Source organism: Citrus sinensis, chromosome 3, assembly GCF_022201045.2.
Source record: "Citrus sinensis cultivar Valencia sweet orange chromosome 3, DVS_A1.0, whole genome shotgun sequence".
Lineage (NCBI taxonomy): Eukaryota > Viridiplantae > Streptophyta > Magnoliopsida > Sapindales > Rutaceae > Citrus > Citrus sinensis.
This window is the reverse complement of record NC_068558.1, coordinates 1,298,495-1,316,847: the sequence shown is the minus strand read 5'-3', so window position 1 is coordinate 1,316,847 and position 18,353 is coordinate 1,298,495. Positions and strand designations below refer to the sequence as shown.

General features: G+C 35.4%; 2 protein-coding genes and 1 non-coding gene across 4 annotated transcripts; 1 reads left to right on the top strand and 2 right to left on the bottom strand.

The window, feature by feature from the left end:
- Positions 1 to 380: 380 nt before the first annotated feature.
- On the bottom strand, positions 381 to 452 carry TRNAG-UCC (transfer RNA glycine (anticodon UCC)). Its single transcript has one exon. It is a non-coding gene; the product is annotated as a tRNA-Gly (tRNA).
- A 4,834-nt stretch (positions 453 to 5,286) lies between these two features.
- LOC102606765 (aluminum-activated malate transporter 9-like) lies at positions 5,287 to 8,773 on the top strand. The gene is made up of 6 exons (XM_006476405.4): positions 5,287 to 5,750; positions 5,838 to 5,978; positions 6,053 to 6,322; positions 6,436 to 6,575; positions 6,680 to 6,826; positions 7,997 to 8,773. The coding sequence occupies exons 1-6, from the start codon at positions 5,444 to 5,446 to the stop codon at positions 8,642 to 8,644; spliced, it is 1,653 nt and encodes a 550-aa protein (XP_006476468.2). The 5' UTR covers positions 5,287 to 5,443; the 3' UTR covers positions 8,645 to 8,773.
- Positions 8,774 to 9,821: 1,048 nt separating this feature from the next.
- LOC102631154 (uncharacterized) lies at positions 9,822 to 14,444 on the bottom strand. Of its 2 annotated transcripts, XM_006476403.4 has the most exons (3): positions 14,168 to 14,444; positions 13,731 to 13,809; positions 9,822 to 12,594 (listed from the first exon to the last, which is right to left on the bottom strand). In XM_006476403.4, exon 3 carries the CDS (start codon positions 12,313 to 12,315, stop codon positions 10,261 to 10,263), a length of 2,055 nt encoding a protein of 684 aa, XP_006476466.2. In that variant the 5' UTR covers positions 12,316 to 12,594; positions 13,731 to 13,809; positions 14,168 to 14,444; the 3' UTR covers positions 9,822 to 10,260. The 2 variants fall into 2 exon arrangements, with proteins under 2 accessions (XP_006476466.2, XP_006476467.2); XM_006476404.4 differs by lacking the exon at positions 13,731 to 13,809.
- Positions 14,445 to 18,353: the final 3,909 nt, after the last annotated feature.

The window sequence follows — 18,353 nt, the reverse complement described above, 5'->3', positions numbered from 1 at the left end:
ATACGATACGATACTTGTTCCGAACCACGATATGTTTTCTTCTTTTTTCATTTTTGAAGTAAAGGGAAACTTGGTGTTCCTACCTAAAATTAAAAAGACAGGCATGATTTAAATATGATAGCTAGTCTGTCCCGAGCTGTATTATAGCAGGCGTCTCCACAATAGCATTAATTTATGAATGCAATATCAATCAAATTTAAAGGAGACATAAATGCAAGTAAATCATCGACCAAAACACATTTAAGATAAGAGGAAGTAATAAGTAATAAACAGAGTCTGTCAAGCTCAGTTAAGTCGGCAGCTTAGCTAATGGTCATAGAGCATCCGTCGCGGGTGACTGGGTGAGGCCTGAAAGGAAAACGTAAAATAAAAATCATCAATGCGTTTGCCGGGAGTCGAACCCGGGTCTATTGCTTGGAAGGCAATTATCCTAACCGTTGGACTACAAACGCTGTCAATGTAATGTTTTACATTTAAAATAGAATTCAAGTTTTACGAGACCTTTTCTTTTCCCAAGTGCGGCAAATCGTTTATATTAAACCAGGGAAATGACAAGTGATTTTGCATAGAAATGGAAGCAAATGTGTTCAGGATGCGTTTCACACCTTCCATTAGATCTTGGTAAAAATGGGTTCGGACCAACTCGAAATTTAATCGGGTTGAACAAAAATTCATCCGAACACAACCTGAACTTATAATCGATTCGATCCGATATATATTCGGATCGAATCATATCGGGTCAAAAAATCGAGTTAAATTCGGTTCGGATTGGGTTCGAATTTACAAATTTTCTTGATTTTATTATTAACAGTTAACAATACATAATTACAAATTAACAATTTCACATGTAATATATAATATATTACTGCAAATTGCTAAATGGCAAATAATCTGCTATAGTATTATTATACAATCAAAGCTTCAAAAGAGAAAACGAAAACTTGGGTTGCAGCCTTTCAATTATGATGTTGGATGGAGCTTGGATCGGATCAAGTGATGGTGGAGGACTAGCGGCGTGGAGTAGCAAATCTGTTTGCGGTCCTTGCGAAGTAGTTGGCGTCGGCGGTGACTGCAGGCAAAATCAATCCGGCTACCCCTTGCTTTTTCCGATGTGTGTGTGTGGCTTTGTGCATGAAATCGTGATTCGTGAGGCGTGAAGAGTGTTCTTTTTTTCTTTTTTTATGCAACTGGCTTGACTAATATGTGTTTTTGTCTTGAGCTGTTGGAGAGTGATGAGTGTTGTGCGTGTGCATGTGCTCTTTAGTCTTTGGGTTTAGGTTTTAGTTCTTCTTACTTTTTAATTTCTTTTTTTTTGGGTAACCCACTCGATTTTTCGGATCGAATCGGGTGTCATCCGATTCGATTACAATCCGATCGAATTAGAAAGAATACATCTAATCATATTATATTAACAACTCGATCTAATCCGACCCCGATATTTTTCGGATCGGGTTGGGTCAGATCGGAACGGGTCGGGTCAGATATTTTGCCCACTCTTAACTTCCATTACTCTATGACTATACTGGATTGTATTAATACATTATTTTTGTGTTAATTTATTTTTTACAGTAATTTTTAATTACATTACATTACGTCAAACCCTTGGAAGCTAGGGTTTGGATTACATTGCAGTAAAAATAACGTTTATATTCTAGGTATAATCATTTAAATTTTATGATTTAATAAATTACAATAAGTTTAAATTTATAAAATATGAATTTATATTCATATTTTCAAAACTAATATAAACAATCATAGTAAAAAACATAAATATTTAATAGATAAATGACAATACATTTTTTTTTTACTTTCATTACATAAAATTATTTTAATTAATTGACTTAAAATATATAAATGTACTTTAATTTTATTTAATCATTTATTATTTAATAAATAAAAAAATTATAATTTAATATTATATTGTTTTATAATATAAAATGTATTGATGCCTAACCCGAGCTTTTCAAAGCTCAACACTAGTCCCTTTGGCTTAGCTGCCAAGTATTTGCGCTATAAAAAAATGAATGATATAAGCAAAACTAGTTCTGATAAATAGAAGAACCGAAACAGGCATTGTTTTGCATCTAGAAAAGGTAAAAGCAGAGGCAAAACATCTAAAGCTTGTGAACCCTGTGTTAGGGCTATGTTTCATTATCACTGCTTAGCTAGTGCAATCTGCTACGTACACACACAGCAAGTAAATGAAGGCAAATTTAGATGTCCACACAGACACAGCACGTAAAAAATGAATGTGAAATTCCCTGCAGTTTCAGGAGTGAAATGACCTATTAATTTTGAACTAATAGTAGTGGAATCTAGCTTTCAATCACCTAATTAAGGGATCATATTCCAGTATTTTTTTTATTTGTCATTATATTTTTTTGAAGTCATCTCGTATCACAATCCTATTCTTCTTCTACATATATCTTGCTCTCCTTTTTTTAGTAAACAATCCAAAACACGGTTTTCCCAATCCCATGTATCATGTACCGTTACAGTCATCATTTAAGGGACAATATATATATATATATCCTGATTCCTGCATTAATTCCTTGACCAATATTAACCAGACGTTCACAATATGCTCTCTTAATATAATTTTCTTTTTAAGCCTTTTTTTCTAACTGAAGTGACGTCCAAATCAATCCCCACTAGTTCCATTATTTTTCTTTAAATATATATTGGTACGACACCTATCCATTGTTATATCTACAGAGATGATGATCAATAATTCAAAATTTAGTTAAAGAAGTATCCTGAACGAAGGGAACGAATCCTAATGTCCGATTATATATTTTTCCAGCTGGCTGCATCCAACTGTTATTTCTGGAACCGTCTGGTTCAAATTAGAGCTCAAAGAATGAAAATGGTGACGAGTCGACGACAAACATCTTTTGTCTGTTAATAACGAAGCGGGCTGTCGTTCCCAAAACATAACATGGTATTTCTCACACTCATATATAGGTTTGACTTGTCGGTTTCAGAGCGAATGTTAAAATATAATTACTTTCTAAAATTTGCCACATCTGATATATGGTTGAAATTTCGAAGAGTTCAGTTTTTGACAAATGCCTTTGCATGTTGTCAGAACAAACGATTAATAAGATTCCAATATTCTTCTACCGCAAAGAATTAAGCCTTCTTGAGATGAAACCCTGGAATCGCCCTTTCATATTCACGTACTAAAATTTAGTTTTCAACTTATGTTAGATCGTCTTTTATTATTCGAAGTAAAATTAGCGACTTTCCATTCCAAGATTAGTAAAAGTAGTACAAATATTTGAAAAAGTTTGAAACTTAACAACTTTCCACCTTAAAGTTGATCACATCACAAGGGTGTTCGCATGTATTATAGAAAGAAAAAATATCAAATTTTCATCCGGCAATTGTAAAATAACAAACGTATAATTCATTTTGTGCTGCACTGATTAAAATGACGACAATAATTCCGGAATTAAGTATAAATTATGTAAATAAAATATGAAACTTGTAAATTAATATTAATTGTTAAATAAAATATAAATTATTTAAATAGAACGTAAGACTTATAAATGAAAAGTAAAATAAATAACTAACACATCACATGTTAATTACAACTTGTATATTAACATTACGTGTGAAATAAAACATAAATTATGTAAATGAAAGTAAAACAAGTAAATTAATATAAGAGTGATAAATTGATGCATTATTGATTAACAAAACAAAAACTTACAAGAATTTAGTTATTCATTAGGTAAAACTTGAAAATGTGCAGGTAAGGAAGAGTGTGCAGATGTTCATTTTCTATGTATACCGGATTTAGCGGTGTTCATTCTCTATATATCAGGTTTAGCTATCTATTTCTGGAATTATAAGAATTTAGTTATTCATAAGATAAAATTTGAGAATGTATGTAATTATTTTCTCCTTTTTATTGAAGTTTTATGTGTGACTTCCTGAAATTCTAATTACAGATAATGAGTCTGTTATTTTTTTTTCGTTATTGTTAATTTTCCACCTTAGCCACGCTTAATCAATCAAAAGCTTCATTCATCTTCAATTCTTCATCTCAAGTTATTCATTTTCTCTTGAAAATTGTTGATTTTTTTTTTTTTTTGGGGGGGGCCACGTTATTCCAGAATACATGCTTTACAAAATTAGTGGATGCATAATGAAAAGTAAATCGCAGAAGTTATCTGAGTGAAACACTTTTGACAGCAAAATGCTAAAAAATGGAGGGTTGATATAATTGAGTAATCCATCAAAATGCAAAATCCTACTAAAACGCACAGAAACCTTTATTTGATTCTATGTACGTGTCTAGGTAGATAAATATTGATGAGTTGCAAACATGCAAATTATTTATTAAAAAATAATTAAATACATGTAACAACATAAAGTAGGAAGAATAATGATATGAAGAATAATAAGCACAATATCTCGTAAGAAAATTTTGAGGAAAGCATGAGGTAGCCTAGGAAAGGCATATATTTCACGAAACATAATTAGATTCCTCCGACTAAATTAAATTTAGAGAGAAGAAAGCATTAATTTGTTGAGATATACACACACACACACACTTAATTCATTGAGAGTTATGGGTTGAAGATGAGGGAGCGAGCAAAAATCTTCAAAATTTTAACAACTTGCATTGCAACTCTCAGATGTTTAAATATTATCAATTGGTGCCGGCGCCATTCTCATCAGTCAAGGTATAATTCCCATATGAGGAAAGTGGGAAGCTTTTAAATCTCTTGTTTAATTTTTAACATTCTCCATTTTTTGTTCCCAATCTTCTTTTCCATTTTGGGTAAAACTCCGATCGAGGAATTGTTTAATATTGAAATGTAGAAATTAAATCACAAGCAAAGACGTTTATACATATCCTTGATCCGATAAAAACAAATTAATAAAGTCATCAACTAGAGTAGGTTATTACAGGCAATTAGTTTTGGACTTGCGTGTCTCAGAGCTTCAGCTTAACCTTAAAAAATAAAAATTAATAAGCATCGATCCTCTCTAACAATGAAATATTCTGAAGAGGTATACATAACACAAGTAATCGTGGTGTTGATTGATGCATTGTCATGCAATTTTGTTTTTTGACAAAATTTGTTTATTTATAGATAATATTCTAAATTCTCCATCCGTGCAACATTATTGAGGTTAAGCATCTTTATCCTGAGATTTTTAGTTCCATTTTCTCTTCTATTATTGCCGTATCATTCCCTCACTGTATATGATATATTGACTACACACGCTTTCTTTCCCCAGTTGCACCTACAACTAAGCTTACAATATCCTACAAGTGCTATATATTTTCACCTCAGCATTTCCTCCAGCTCCAGCCTCTCAGTTGAGCTCAAAAGCAGTTTATTTTAATTTCTAAAACAGCAATACGGGGAACTTGAAGCAGAGTGTGCAAACAGGGTTGGAAAATTTTATAGTACTTCATTGGAGAATGAATGGGAAAAAGGGTTCCGTTGAGATCAATATTCCATCAGCGGGAACTACCAAGATTAAGGTGCAGCAGCCGGGAAGTGGCAAGAGTTCCGGCGGCGACGGAGACTTTTCCATTAAAGCGTGGGTGTGGAAAGTTTGGGAATTTGCCAGAGAAGATAGCAACAGAGTTAAATTCTCATTCAAAGTGGGCCTAGCTGTTCTACTTGTGTCTTTGCTAATACTATTTCGAGCGCCTTATGAAATATTTGGCACCAACATCATTTGGTCCATCCTTACTGTTGCCGTAATGTTCGAATATACAGTTGGTATGCACTAATGTAGTGATAAAAATTTGATTTTCAAATATCAGCTTATACTGCAATTGCATATCTAATGGCCCCGAATTTCTTCAGGTGCAACGTTTAATCGAGGTTTTAACCGAGCACTTGGAAGCTTGCTTGCCGGTATCTTAGCTATTGCAGTTGCTCAGTTTGCTCTGTCCACTGGCCGAGTTGCTGAGCCTATTATAATTGGCATTAGCATATTCTTGATAGGTATAGCTTCTGGATATTTTAGAAATAGAGATAATTTGATTAAGAGGTTTACGTCGAATATTCTGTATATACAGGAGCTGTTACATCTTTCATGAAATTATGGCCATCACTTGTGCCATATGAGTATGGCTTCAGGGTCATACTTTTCACCTACTGTTTGATCATTGTCTCCGGATATCGAATGGGAAACCCAATTAGGACTTCCATGGATCGCCTGTACTCTATTGCCATTGGTGGATTTGTAGCAGTCCTAGTGAATGTATTAGTGTTCCCTATCTGGGCAGGGGAGCAATTACACAAGGAGCTAGTCAACAGCTTCAACTCCCTTGCCGACTCTCTTGAAGGTAAGTCAATTAATTAACTCTGCTATAGATATTATGAGCTAGACAGGCAGTTGAGTGAAGCAATATGTTGAACCAATACAAAATAATAATAATAATCACTCTTGAATTTTCAGAATGTGTGAAGAAATATTTAGAAGACGACGGGTTAGATCATCCAGACTTCACCAAGACTCTAATGGATGAGTTTCCGGATGAACCTGCTTACAAGAAATGCAAAAATACTTTGAACTCTTCAGCAAAATTGGAGTCTTTGGTGGTTAATTGTTCTTTTCTTCTTACCTTTTTTTTTTTTTCTTTTGTAATTAATATATACAAACACTAACAACATTGATCCTGGATGTTACATGTAATTTGAAGTCAATTTCGGCAAAATGGGAGCCACCACACGGCAGATTTCGACATTTCTTCTATCCATGGTCAAAGTACGTTAAAGTTGGAGCAGTTCTACGTTATTGTGCATATGAGGTTATGGCACTTCATGGTGTTCTTCACTCTGAGATTCAGGTATTTTTCCTCTCTCTGCTTCTTGTGTGCGAGAAATATCATCCACGTAACAATAAATCAACTTGTTCAAAGAGAAAGAGAAATATTTGATCGGATATTCATATTCTATCAATCAGAATCATAACCATTAATTTTCTTAGTGCATACAGAAATGCCTGCAACTAAGGAATCTAGCCAAAAGAATTATATTAAATCAAACAAAAATGGTCCAGAATTCCAAGAGCAAACGAATAATTGAAAAGGAAAATTAAATAAGTCTGAGATTCTCATATCAGTCGTCACGAATTATATTTACCATGTGTTTATGCTTCTAGTTGGTGTGCGCTCCGGGTGTAAATTGCAATTCTCATCGATGCTCTGATTCTTTGTTCTTCCATTTCATATCAATTACCGTGCTGCCACAATATTACGCGTAAAAGAGATTCCCAGATCATGCTTCATGTCAAATACAAATAGCTGAGTTTACTTTTAAATCTTAGCAGAAGGCCCAAATTTGGTGCTTCCACTATGCCAGCTTGGTGCCCAGAGTAAACAGCCACATGCATGTTCTGTTGCTGATCTTCTAAATGTTCATACATACCGTCTGTTCCGGCTTATAATTATATTATTTGAAAAATTCATATATATATATATATATATATATATATATAATTGTTCAAGTAGTGCTAGTCTGCTAGACATCCTAAAATTTTTATATAAATTCAAAAATATTAGTCAAATGAATGGTGTAATAATATAATTAATTTACTTGGAGTTTGTAAAAATTTGCTGATTACTTAATCATTTACGTCACATGCCATATCATTTGGAATGTAATTTTTATATACAACTAGAGATGTTTATTATTACTTCCTTAAACCCTTAGATTTCAGTCATTGACACCCTAAATTCTAGGTATTATAAATAATATATCATAAATTAGAGATCGTAAACAAAAAATTGGAGCGACCAACAAGTTAAAAATTATATTTTTAACAGAGATTAGAGGTGAGAGCATTATACTCTATTTATTTCCATAATTTATAATCCACAATGACAAAGACGCGCAGTAACATTTTGTCAAAAATGAAAAAAAAAAGTAATCCAATTAATGGTATTCATTCCAAGATCGACATTTCTCATATATATATATATAATGACTCATGATCAGTACTTGTTCTTGATTTTCAGGCACCCTACAATCTCCGAATCACATTCCAATCCGAAATACAAGAAGTGACAAGCCAGGCAGCAGAGCTGGTCCGGAACTTGGGCAAAGACATTGGCAACATGAAGCGAAGTGTCAAAACTTGTCTTCTGAAGAGGCTTCACAGTTCAACAGAACGACTCCAGGGCAGCATAGACATGCATTCCTATCTCCTCACAACAGCCTCTTGTGACCCGCCAGAAAATTCCAAGCCATTCCCTAAACTCTTCGAGCTCTCCAATGACCAACAAGCCGATGCTGAAAGTGAAAGCAATCATGACCTGGAGAAGGACTCGGATCTGACCACCCCAAAAACGTTTTCGGGGACTCTCCCACCGGAGTTTGCAGCGCAGGCAGAGTCTTATCATGAAACAGTGAGGAAGCAATCTAGAAGGCTGCACTCTTGGCCATCAAGAGAGGTTGATGCTTTCGAAGAGGAAGGAGGATTGGGTGTGGATTCTTTGCCAAGAATGAGAGCGCTAGAAAGCACTGCAGCACTCTCACTTGCTACATTTACTTCCTTGCTTATTGAGTTTGTAGCTAGGCTTGATCACTTGGCTGAAGCTGTTGATGAACTCTCCAAATTGGCTAAGTTTAAGCACGAGGGTCTATTAGTTCAACCAAGTTTTTGAGAATTTTCTATATATAATCTGCATCATACAAAATGTGATATGTGAAGTAAAAATGCCGTTGTTGGAAAAATATAATGCCGTGAAGACAAAGCAATAAATTAAATTCCAGTTGAAGAAAAATCTCCATTACTTTTTTTCTTTTTTCTTCTTTTTTATTTTTATTTTTTATTAACCACGTCTTTTAAGTATCATTCTAAAAGAAAATAAGCGAACTAAAAAGTTAAGATAAAACAAAATAGAATTAGCGATCTCTTAAAAAAAAAGAAAAGAAAAGCAAACACATGATCTGAAAATTCCTGAGGTGACCCGAATCCAATGTAGAGTAGAGGAGATGGGACTGATAAAATAAAAGCCATTCAAGACGGCGTCTAATCATGCAGTATACGGAGGTAACTTGTCGGTGAGTGTTGGTGAACAATCATCAACGAAATAATTATATTTAATTTGCTACAAAATAATTCTCTTTAATGTCATTCATATACTACAGACCTTGAAATCAGTATATCCAACTCTACCAAGTAATAATAATTAATAATATTGATGATGGTGACAAAGATAAAATCTTGTGGGACGTATAGATTATAGATGGAGACGGTACCGTGTCCACAATTACGTACCGATATCATGAATAGGAGGGAATAGGTAAAACTAAAATTCGTAACAGCACATGGGCTATTTGTTATTAATTGTACGCTCGTCCAAGACGCGTCTCCTGGACATTCTGAACACTTAGGATCCCGAGAGCTGGTAGATGTGATCACTTTCAAGCCGGTTAATTATCTTGTACAAGGATTAATGTGTTATGGCAAATGGATTATTTAGGAAATCACGTACTCCTAAACCATCCGTTTAATTCTCCTGACGGCGATATTTTGGAATAAGACAGAGGATGGAGGGGAGGATTTTTCTTTTCTTTTCTTTTTTTCCTCTTATTTATATAGATTTTGAAAATAACATTAAAAAGAAAATGGTTGCGAGAAAATCTTCATTTACAATAAACGGTACGCTGCCGCTGCGTAATGGCACAATGAGAAAGAAGTTCCGTACGGGAACCGCCAGCTGAAACATTGTTCGCTTGTTGCTCGGGTTTTCATTTTATGAACACAAGGTAAGTCATGTCAGTCAGTGCCGAAATACAGACGTTGGAAGCAAAGCGATATCCAATCAAGCTGAGGAGTAAATATAATACAGTAAAAGGTTTTATTATAATCAGAATGTTTGACAAACAAACTGATGGGGACGGTAGAAATAATAGCCTGTATTCACAAGCACCTGCCGGACATAAAATATATATTTACATTCGAAACACATGAAGACCAGACTCAAATACTACCTTCTAATAGAATTACCAAATTTTGACCCCAATAAATATTCACCCCTAGGACTAATATATCGAACTCCTAAACGACCAACAGACCCAACAGACTAGGACCAAAGAAACATTAACACGCAGACAAGTACTTCCAAGTGCCAAGACCAATCTGAGAGAACCAAGGGACAAATCCAGTTCTGAGGCATTTTGCAACTGGATCAACAGCTACAACTTAGCTGCTGCTTGCACCCAAACCAGAAGCATCTGCAGCATTGCCATTGCATTTAGAGCAGTGAAGAGAAACTCACATCCAGCTCTGAGGTATGATACTAGACTTCCCTGTCACCAATGGATCACAGGCTACTACAACTTTACTGCTGTTTGAGCTGACACCAGAACTGCCAGCGAGCATTGCCATCAAGCTTCCACCATGCACCCGGCCTTCCGGGACAAAAACTGGCACAGATGGGAATCCACCTCCCCCAACTGAGTCGCTCACATTTGAGACTCCATGCTTGGAATCAGAAGATTTGCCAGCTGAACTTCCAAGACCACTCCCCATCTTCATGATATCCACATTCATGTCATCAGCAGTGACAACCTCCTTCATCTTCTCAGGTTTGTGGAGATTAGGGTCCAGCACCACAGGTCCTAGGGTGAAACCACCATGCACCCTCTTATCCTGCACCAAGCCACTGTGGAGTGCACAGAGACCTGTCTTACCCCTTGCAAATGAGTTACAGGGACCAGTAGATTGGGGACCATATTCTGAACCAGGATGGCCCCAAGAACATCTTTTCCCTCCACCATGAGCCTTACAAAAATCAGTGCTACCTTGTGCACTCTTGCCACACCCTTCAAATTTGCATCTCTTCCCCCCGCCATGACGGACACAATAGTCAGTCCGTCCCCTTGCACTCTTTGTACACTCAGGAACGGCACACCGCTTACCACCACCATGTGCTACGCAGAAGTTGGTTCCTCCATGCACGCTCTTTGTACAAACCCCGCCACCTTGGAATGCGCATCTTTTTCCACCTCCATGGCCCTTACAAAAAGAAGTGCTTCCTTCAGCACCCTTGGTACACCCAGGGGCAGTGCAACGTTTTCCACCACCATGTGCCTTGCAGAACATTGTGCTCCCTTGTGCTCCTTTTGTGCAACCTGAGGCTTGGCATCGTCGACCACCTCCATGTGAGATACAAAGACCTGAGAGCCCTTCAGCACTCTTTGTACAATTTTCCTTTTGACATCTCTTGCCCCCACCATGACGGATACACAACCCAGATTTCCCTCTAGCTGCTCGAGTGCAACCCTCATGGCTGCATCTCCGACCACCACCATGGGCAATACAGTAATCAGTGCGCCCTTCCGCACTCTTTGTACACCCAAGGTATTCACACCGCCGACCACCCCCATGGGCTTTGCAGTACACAGTCCGGCCCTCGGCTCCCTTGTGGCAGCCGAGTTTTTGACACCTTCGGCCACCACCATGGGAAATACAACGGCCAGAAGCACCTCTAGCTCCCTTTCCACATCCCTCAACCTGACAGGTCTTGGAACTAGAGCTCCTCTGTAGTCGCTGATGCTGTTGGGTTATCCCGGAAGTACAGGTGACTGAGCTTCTTGGTGTGGTTACCACACTTGATGAGAGATCATGAACATTGGCAGTAAGGTCATTAGTTCTCAGAGCACAATCGAAAAAGAATCTACTCTCTTTATTTGGTGCAGTCTGCAATGGCGGCAAGGAAACACCCGTCTTCCAACCGCATGATGTTGAACCATCATCTGCATTAAGGGTCCCACCAGCAAGTAATGGCATCTCCATGCCAAAATGAAGTAAACTGGAGCTTGGATGTAGAGAAGTAATGCCTGATTCAGGGGATCCAGTGGAGAGACTTAACACGAGGTCAACCTTTGGCTGCAATTCCACTCCTTTCATATTTGAGTAGGCAGATTTTTTTGGGTTAGGCATCTTGTCATTGCCGAGATGGAGGGTGAAATCCAAATCAAGATCCATTGAGGATTCCTCTTCATTTTCTTTGGCGGAAGACGTTGTAGTGCAGGCAGTTGCAGAACTACCCTTGCTGTCTGAGGAGCTCGATGGTCGACCAAGCCCAAGGGATAATGTAGAGCCAACTTGCTGATGCACAGATCCATCAATCAAACTCCATTTCCGTTTGATTCCCTTTGAGGCAGATATGTGAGGGTTCGAAGAACCAGGGGAATCAAGACGTAAAATAGTATCTGTGCCATCCTCAGCCCCAGCTCCTCCAGCTTGCCTTGAACTGCCCGAGGTTTTGAATGCATTTAAAGAATAATTAGCAGCAAAACTCAACCTCTGAAAACTAGGGTCCATTAAGTGATAGATGAATGGCTTTATGATAACCAAACCTAAACTTAATTACAACAGAACAGTCAACCTGACTTCCACAATGAGAGCAATTAGCTACAAAACTACGGTTAGATGTCACTCAAAGTGTGTATCCCACCCCCACTAACAAATCCTGAAGTGTCACAACGATCCATTTTAATAGAAGTTTATTTAACACGGACTTGGATTGATCAGTTGAAACAACAGAAAATGGAACTGAGCAAACAATACTCCTTCACAAGAAAATCATAGCAGTTGATCATCCTGTTTCACAACAAAATTTCATGATAAGTACAGGATATTGTTGTCTAAATGAAAGTAACTGGAAGGCAATTTGTATAACTAGGTATCATGGCAACAAGAAACAAAATAGAACATTTTTCAAGAGGTGGCTACCAGAGTAAATAAAAATTAAAGAATTCAATAATCAATTATTCACGATGACAACAAAATTGTAGGGAGAATAATGTCTAAAGTAAACTTTCTTTCCACACTAAATGGCAATAGTTTTAACTTTTTCACTGCCCATACTTAGTAAAATAGTTAATAGAACACCATAGTTAATATGCATATGGACTGTTGAAAAATCAGAGAATATTTAGGCCATACAATGTTTCCTAATTTAAGATAAAATATTCCACTTCTGGACAAAAGGAATTAATTGTGGAACAGCAAATTTGGAAGATATAACCAAATCCTTGATTTCTTAAAACAAGAAATGCATAAAATCTTCCAAAACAAGCATTTAATTTAGAATTTCTCAAAAACTGTCTCAGAAATCATTTTAGTGACAGCCTTTTTCACTGTTGTCTTTGAAAATGCACCCAATCACATCCATATCCTCGTTTTTAGAAAACACTTTTTGAAGCACAAATCAAACATCCCCCATTTTAATCATGTGTATCAGGATATACACAGTTCATGATACCAACACAGGATAAGCAGAGGCAGGAGCCCCTGATGGAAATTTAAAAGATTAAGGTGGACATAAACAAGGCACAAAATATATAACCGATGTAAACTGGACAAGAAACAAATATATAAAACGAGCAGCGCTAAAAAAACCATTTTTTCTTATTAAATTCAGTTCCAATCTTAAAGTGATCTGATATCAAAGAATGAGCTGTCCTGTCACCAGCGCATAAAAATTCCAAAAGACAACTAATCAAAAGTTCACACATTGTATATTAACCTAGAATCATAATCCAAACTCCAGAAACTCTCGAGGAAATCTTGAATCGAAAAGATGCAGGAAAAGCTCAATCTTTTTATACATAAGTGATGCTCAGATGGTTTCTAAACGAAAAATATGAGTTTTTTTCCCTTAAAAAGAACAATAACATTAACTAGATAATATAACAGACACAGAAATCCATGAAAACTGAGATGAAGCAAAATACCCGAGTCTTTCACTAGACCAGCACCTAGTTCAACAACTGAACTCAGCGACCAGCAAAACAAGATTTTGAATCTCGAAATCTAGAAACAAAACAAACAAATAATCAAAAGTGTATCAATTTAACAAAGTACATAAGTATATAAATTAATTACAGCAGTAAAAAGTGATGACAGACAAACTAGAAAACATGGTGAAAATATTTTTAAAATAGAAGGAAAAGAAATTATAATGTGCCTCATCTGAAAACTAGAATTTAAGTCATTACTCAATCCGCTATGCTGTAATTAAGGAGAAATAATGCTAAAAAACGTGAGAAACAGTAAGGTAGGGACCTTATATCACGATAAATTCAAGATTGAAGAGCAAATCTAAAAACAGGAGACTCGTTTGCGATTTAGCTGAAGGAAAAGCGTGGACAAGAAGAATCACCGAAATTACCTTAAGCGAAGAATTGACTGTATTTAGCGAATTCTAACGGGAGAAACGGGGATGTACGGATCAGTTCAGTTTTAGGGCTCTTGAGCGGTGGCGGCAAGAGACGGAGAGTGAGAGAAAAGTTGCAAGGGAGAGAGAGAGAGAGAGAGAGGAGAAATTTGAGAGACGTGAACAGAGAGAAAGAAGAGTGGCTAAAAAAGAGAGAGGTAATGTCTGCGCGTGTGGAAGAGAAATGGCTCTCGTGCCGAATTTAGGGTTTAGTGTTAGATTGTGTATAATCGTATCATTTGGTTAAAATGAGGTAAGTTTTTTCCTTCTATTATTGTGTCACAGATGAGGACATTATGTGTAGCTGTTTTCGTGGAATTTTTGTTAGACTGTGATATAGTGTCACCTGACTGGCCAATAGCATGCGTGCCTTTTTCTGATATTTTCTTCGGTGGATTAATTTTGAATCTTTTGGGATTATTTTGACTAATGTTAATGTAATTCAATTTGCATTTGTATTCTTCAATTATTGGCTAACCGTTATTTATTTTAATTAAAAGCTAACATATTATTAACATTTTATGCAATAATACTTTTTTTAGAATGAAAATTATTATAAATCATATCATCGAAAACCTTAGAAATTATTGAAAAAATAATATGATGGATACTCTTCATCAAGAAAAATTAGTTGGAGTATTCATTGCCTGATTACAAATTCTCAAGCTAGCACCCATGCATAGCAAATCCAACTAGTGGAAAATACTAACATGAAAAAGTACAAAATAAAACTAACAAGCGATAGTTGATATGCGGCTGTTCTAATTTAACTTAAGGTCATCGGTTCGAGACTTAAGAATACAGTTGTGTTAAATACTTATTGGAAGAGTTTTGCGCCTTAGTAATCCTATCCAACTCGAATCTGGATTAGTCGGGGTATAATGTGGTTTTCAGATACAACAATTGTGGATTAAAAGCAATAACCCTACAATTCTTATGCCATAAATAAGTATTACTCATATTTTCATATGGCAACATAAAGAGAATTAGCATCCTTTTTTAGCGGAGCCTTATAAGAATCATATGGCATCTTTACTTTAAATTTTATTTATTTGGTGAACAGTAAATTTTTGTCTGGCACAGAAGTTAATGAATCATAATATTGATCTAGTTTCTTTTAGATTTTTATATCGCGATTCTTGGTTTAATATTATGATATTCTATAGTGTTAAGCATACATGCATAAATTAATGCACAAAAACCTTTTACTTACCAAGGATAATCTGATTAATTAATTATTTGGAGAAGAAATTTAATGGTAAAGGCTAAAGAAAGTGAAAAAGTAAAAAAAAAAATCGTAAAAACGACATCGGAATTAAATTAAAATTTATTTTACGTTATTTTCGTTTCACTAATCACTTGAATTTAAATTTAAGAAAAAAGAAAAAAATAAATTTAAACTTTATTGAAATTTGTAAAAACTGTGAGCATTGATGTTATTTAAAAAATATATAAATAATTACCTGCCAAAGAAGTGTTGTGCTTTAAATAAAAAACTGAAACGCATGAAGGCTAACGTAGTTGATGACGGAAGCAACAGAGCCGCTGTTTGATGCACGGCTTTTGTAACGGGAAAGGTCGGGTTAGGTCCTCGCGGCGAGACGACAATGAGCCCACCATTTTGACACGTCGATTAGTCGGCAGCGGCTCGTCACCGTTATTCGTGCATCTTGGCCAAGTGGGCCACACCTTCTCTCACCGGTCAGATGGACCCCACACCGGCCAGAATGAGAAATCCAAGACGCTTTTGTGGGCCCTTCTCTGGATTCTCTCGGTTTTTTGGTTACCTCGGCCTCGGCGGTTAGCAAATTTTCACCTTATCACTACTCTCACTAATAGCGCGTGGGGTTGAAAAATTGGAATGTTTAAAAAAATGGAAAAAGAAATCTGAAAATACGTCGTTTTGGCATGTTCTGTTGGGAGCAAAGTAAGATTACACATGTATCGCACCATCCAAGTACTCTTTACCCAAACACAGTAAAAACTACTAAAAGGCGAAATCGATAAAAAGGAGTGGTGGTGGTGATCCAAAGCATAAATGAAATAAAGATTTTTTGTACCTAGAAAAAGGTCAATTTTTTTACGAACAAAATAAGTCCAGGAACTGATGCTCCTTAGACCTCAACTCCTAATCTTATCTTCTCATCTCCCAACCGCTAGATCTTGCCACGCCAGTGGCCCATCTCCAATATAGTCCGTGTGGCAAACGTATATGGTCCATGATTGTGCCATGATACTTTTTTATTTTTTATTTTTTTATTTTTTATACGCATGAGTTCAAAAGAAAAAGGCATATCTTCTTATAACTGAGCTCCAAAAATCAGAAAACATGTTAATTGGTCTTTAATAAGATTTCGTTTAGTATAATTTTTTAAATAGAGTTTATTTAAGTAGTTTTTTTATAAAAAAATTTAATTGTGTGGTTGTTAATAAGAGTTTTTATTAAAAATTATAAAATTACTTTAATGAGTAAGTTATGTTGAAGGTGCGTTTGAGATTGAGATTGAGCAGTTGCGGCTTAAAAGTTACAGCACTAAGATGTTTATTAAACATTAATTGTTGTACCTTAAAAGTTATATTGATATGATTTTTTACTTGTATAATAAAAAGAATTATTATATCTTTAAGAATTTGGTCAAAAATATTAATTAAAATTTATATTTACTATATACTATTAACTTTTGTTTTATAGTTACAATTTTTTTTCACAGTAGTTGTAATTTAAAAATTACAATACCTCAATTTCAAACAGCATCAGAATTATGTTACGAAGGAATAAAATTAGAAAAAAAAAGATATTTATATATTTTAAAGAAACTTTTTAACCTCTACTCCTAACAATCTAAAATTTGAGTTTTTACTAGTAAAAGTAAAATAATTTATTTAATCTTCAAAAATTTTACTTAAAAAATAATCAAATAATAACAAAAAACTTAAAAAGAATTTATCATATTAAATAAGTATTTATAATTATTAGACAAGTCATACTAAATAAGCATTAAGTCACATTTACGAATTTCAAATTATAAAATTTGAGTTTGAGTGCGGATGTTTCTAATATAGTATGTATTGAGTTTGCAATTTAAAAAAAAAAATTGAAACTAGTTGAAATTCATAATTGTAAAGTGTAGACCACAATTTTATACTTTTAGAACATGGAAAGGAGAATTTACTTGTTCGTTGATGTTGCTCTTTCGGTTCGGTCCATCCTTTTCCTAACTTTTTGTAATTGTTAATATATTTTTTTTTTTTACCACTTTTTTAACTTTTTTGGGATGTTTTAATTAATGGACGACAAGGCAGAAGCGGTGTGATTTCCTCCACTCCAGCTTTCGAAAGAAGAATATGCCATATAATATTCGCCTGCTACGCTGCACGTGCGATGTTTCATGCACGATTCCTTATTTTGGTCATGTGACAACTAATCCCATTATTATATAATAAAATATGTTAAAGTTATCAATTATTATTTTTTATAGCTTTACATGGCTGTCCGTCTGCTGAATTCATCCCAGAGCATTTGCTTTCCAGGACCCACAAGATCTAAGATCTTCTTCTGCTCATAAATGATTTTTCATTCGAACACCAGCACTCATCAGTAGCGATGCAATGAGTACCACGCGATCAGGGTTTAACATTATTAAATTCAAATTCAAATTCAAATTCGTAAAAAATTTAAATTATTAAATCCGTATGCAATTTCTTGTGGATTATATATATATATTTTAAAAAAAATCCGTCACTACAAGTTTTAATAATTATCAAACCCACTTGCAAGATGTGATAAACTTTTTGTAAATTTTTTTAAGGGTCAAAGATGGGATTAAGGCTCAAGGATTAGGATCCAATTACTTCACAATTCAGAATTCACAAACCCTAATATGTTATTAACATGAATACTATTACAAGAAAGAGAGGCGGGCAGCAGCTCATGCACAATCATTGCACACAACCAGTATTGGCCGCCCACTACCACGAAACCACCAGCCATCAAGCACCAAAGTAATCGACAACCACGCAGGAGGGAAAGAGAGAGGCTTGAGCCGCACGATACCACTTCCATCAACCGCTGCTGCAAATCCTACTGTCATCAACTTTAGTAGTTTACATTTTCCTTGCTTTCAAGTTTCATCTAATCTAA

What these genes read in the sequence shown, in the direction of transcription:
- LOC102606765 (XM_006476405.4), top strand. Translation starts at nt 5,444, where the DNA reads ATGAATGGGAAAAAGGGTTCCGTTGAGATCAATATTCCATCAGCGGGA. An exon ending in CAGCAAAATTGGAGTCTTTG is followed by an intron (nt 6,576 to 6,679) that starts GTGGTTAATTGT and finishes TGTAATTTGAAG; the next exon opens with TCAATTTCGGCAAAATGGGA. An exon ending in TTCTTCACTCTGAGATTCAG is followed by an intron (nt 6,827 to 7,996) that starts GTATTTTTCCTC and finishes CTTGATTTTCAG; the next exon opens with GCACCCTACAATCTCCGAAT.
- LOC102631154 (XM_006476403.4), bottom strand. Translation starts at nt 12,315, where the DNA reads ATGGACCCTAGTTTTCAGAGGTTGAGTTTTGCTGCTAATTATTCTTTA.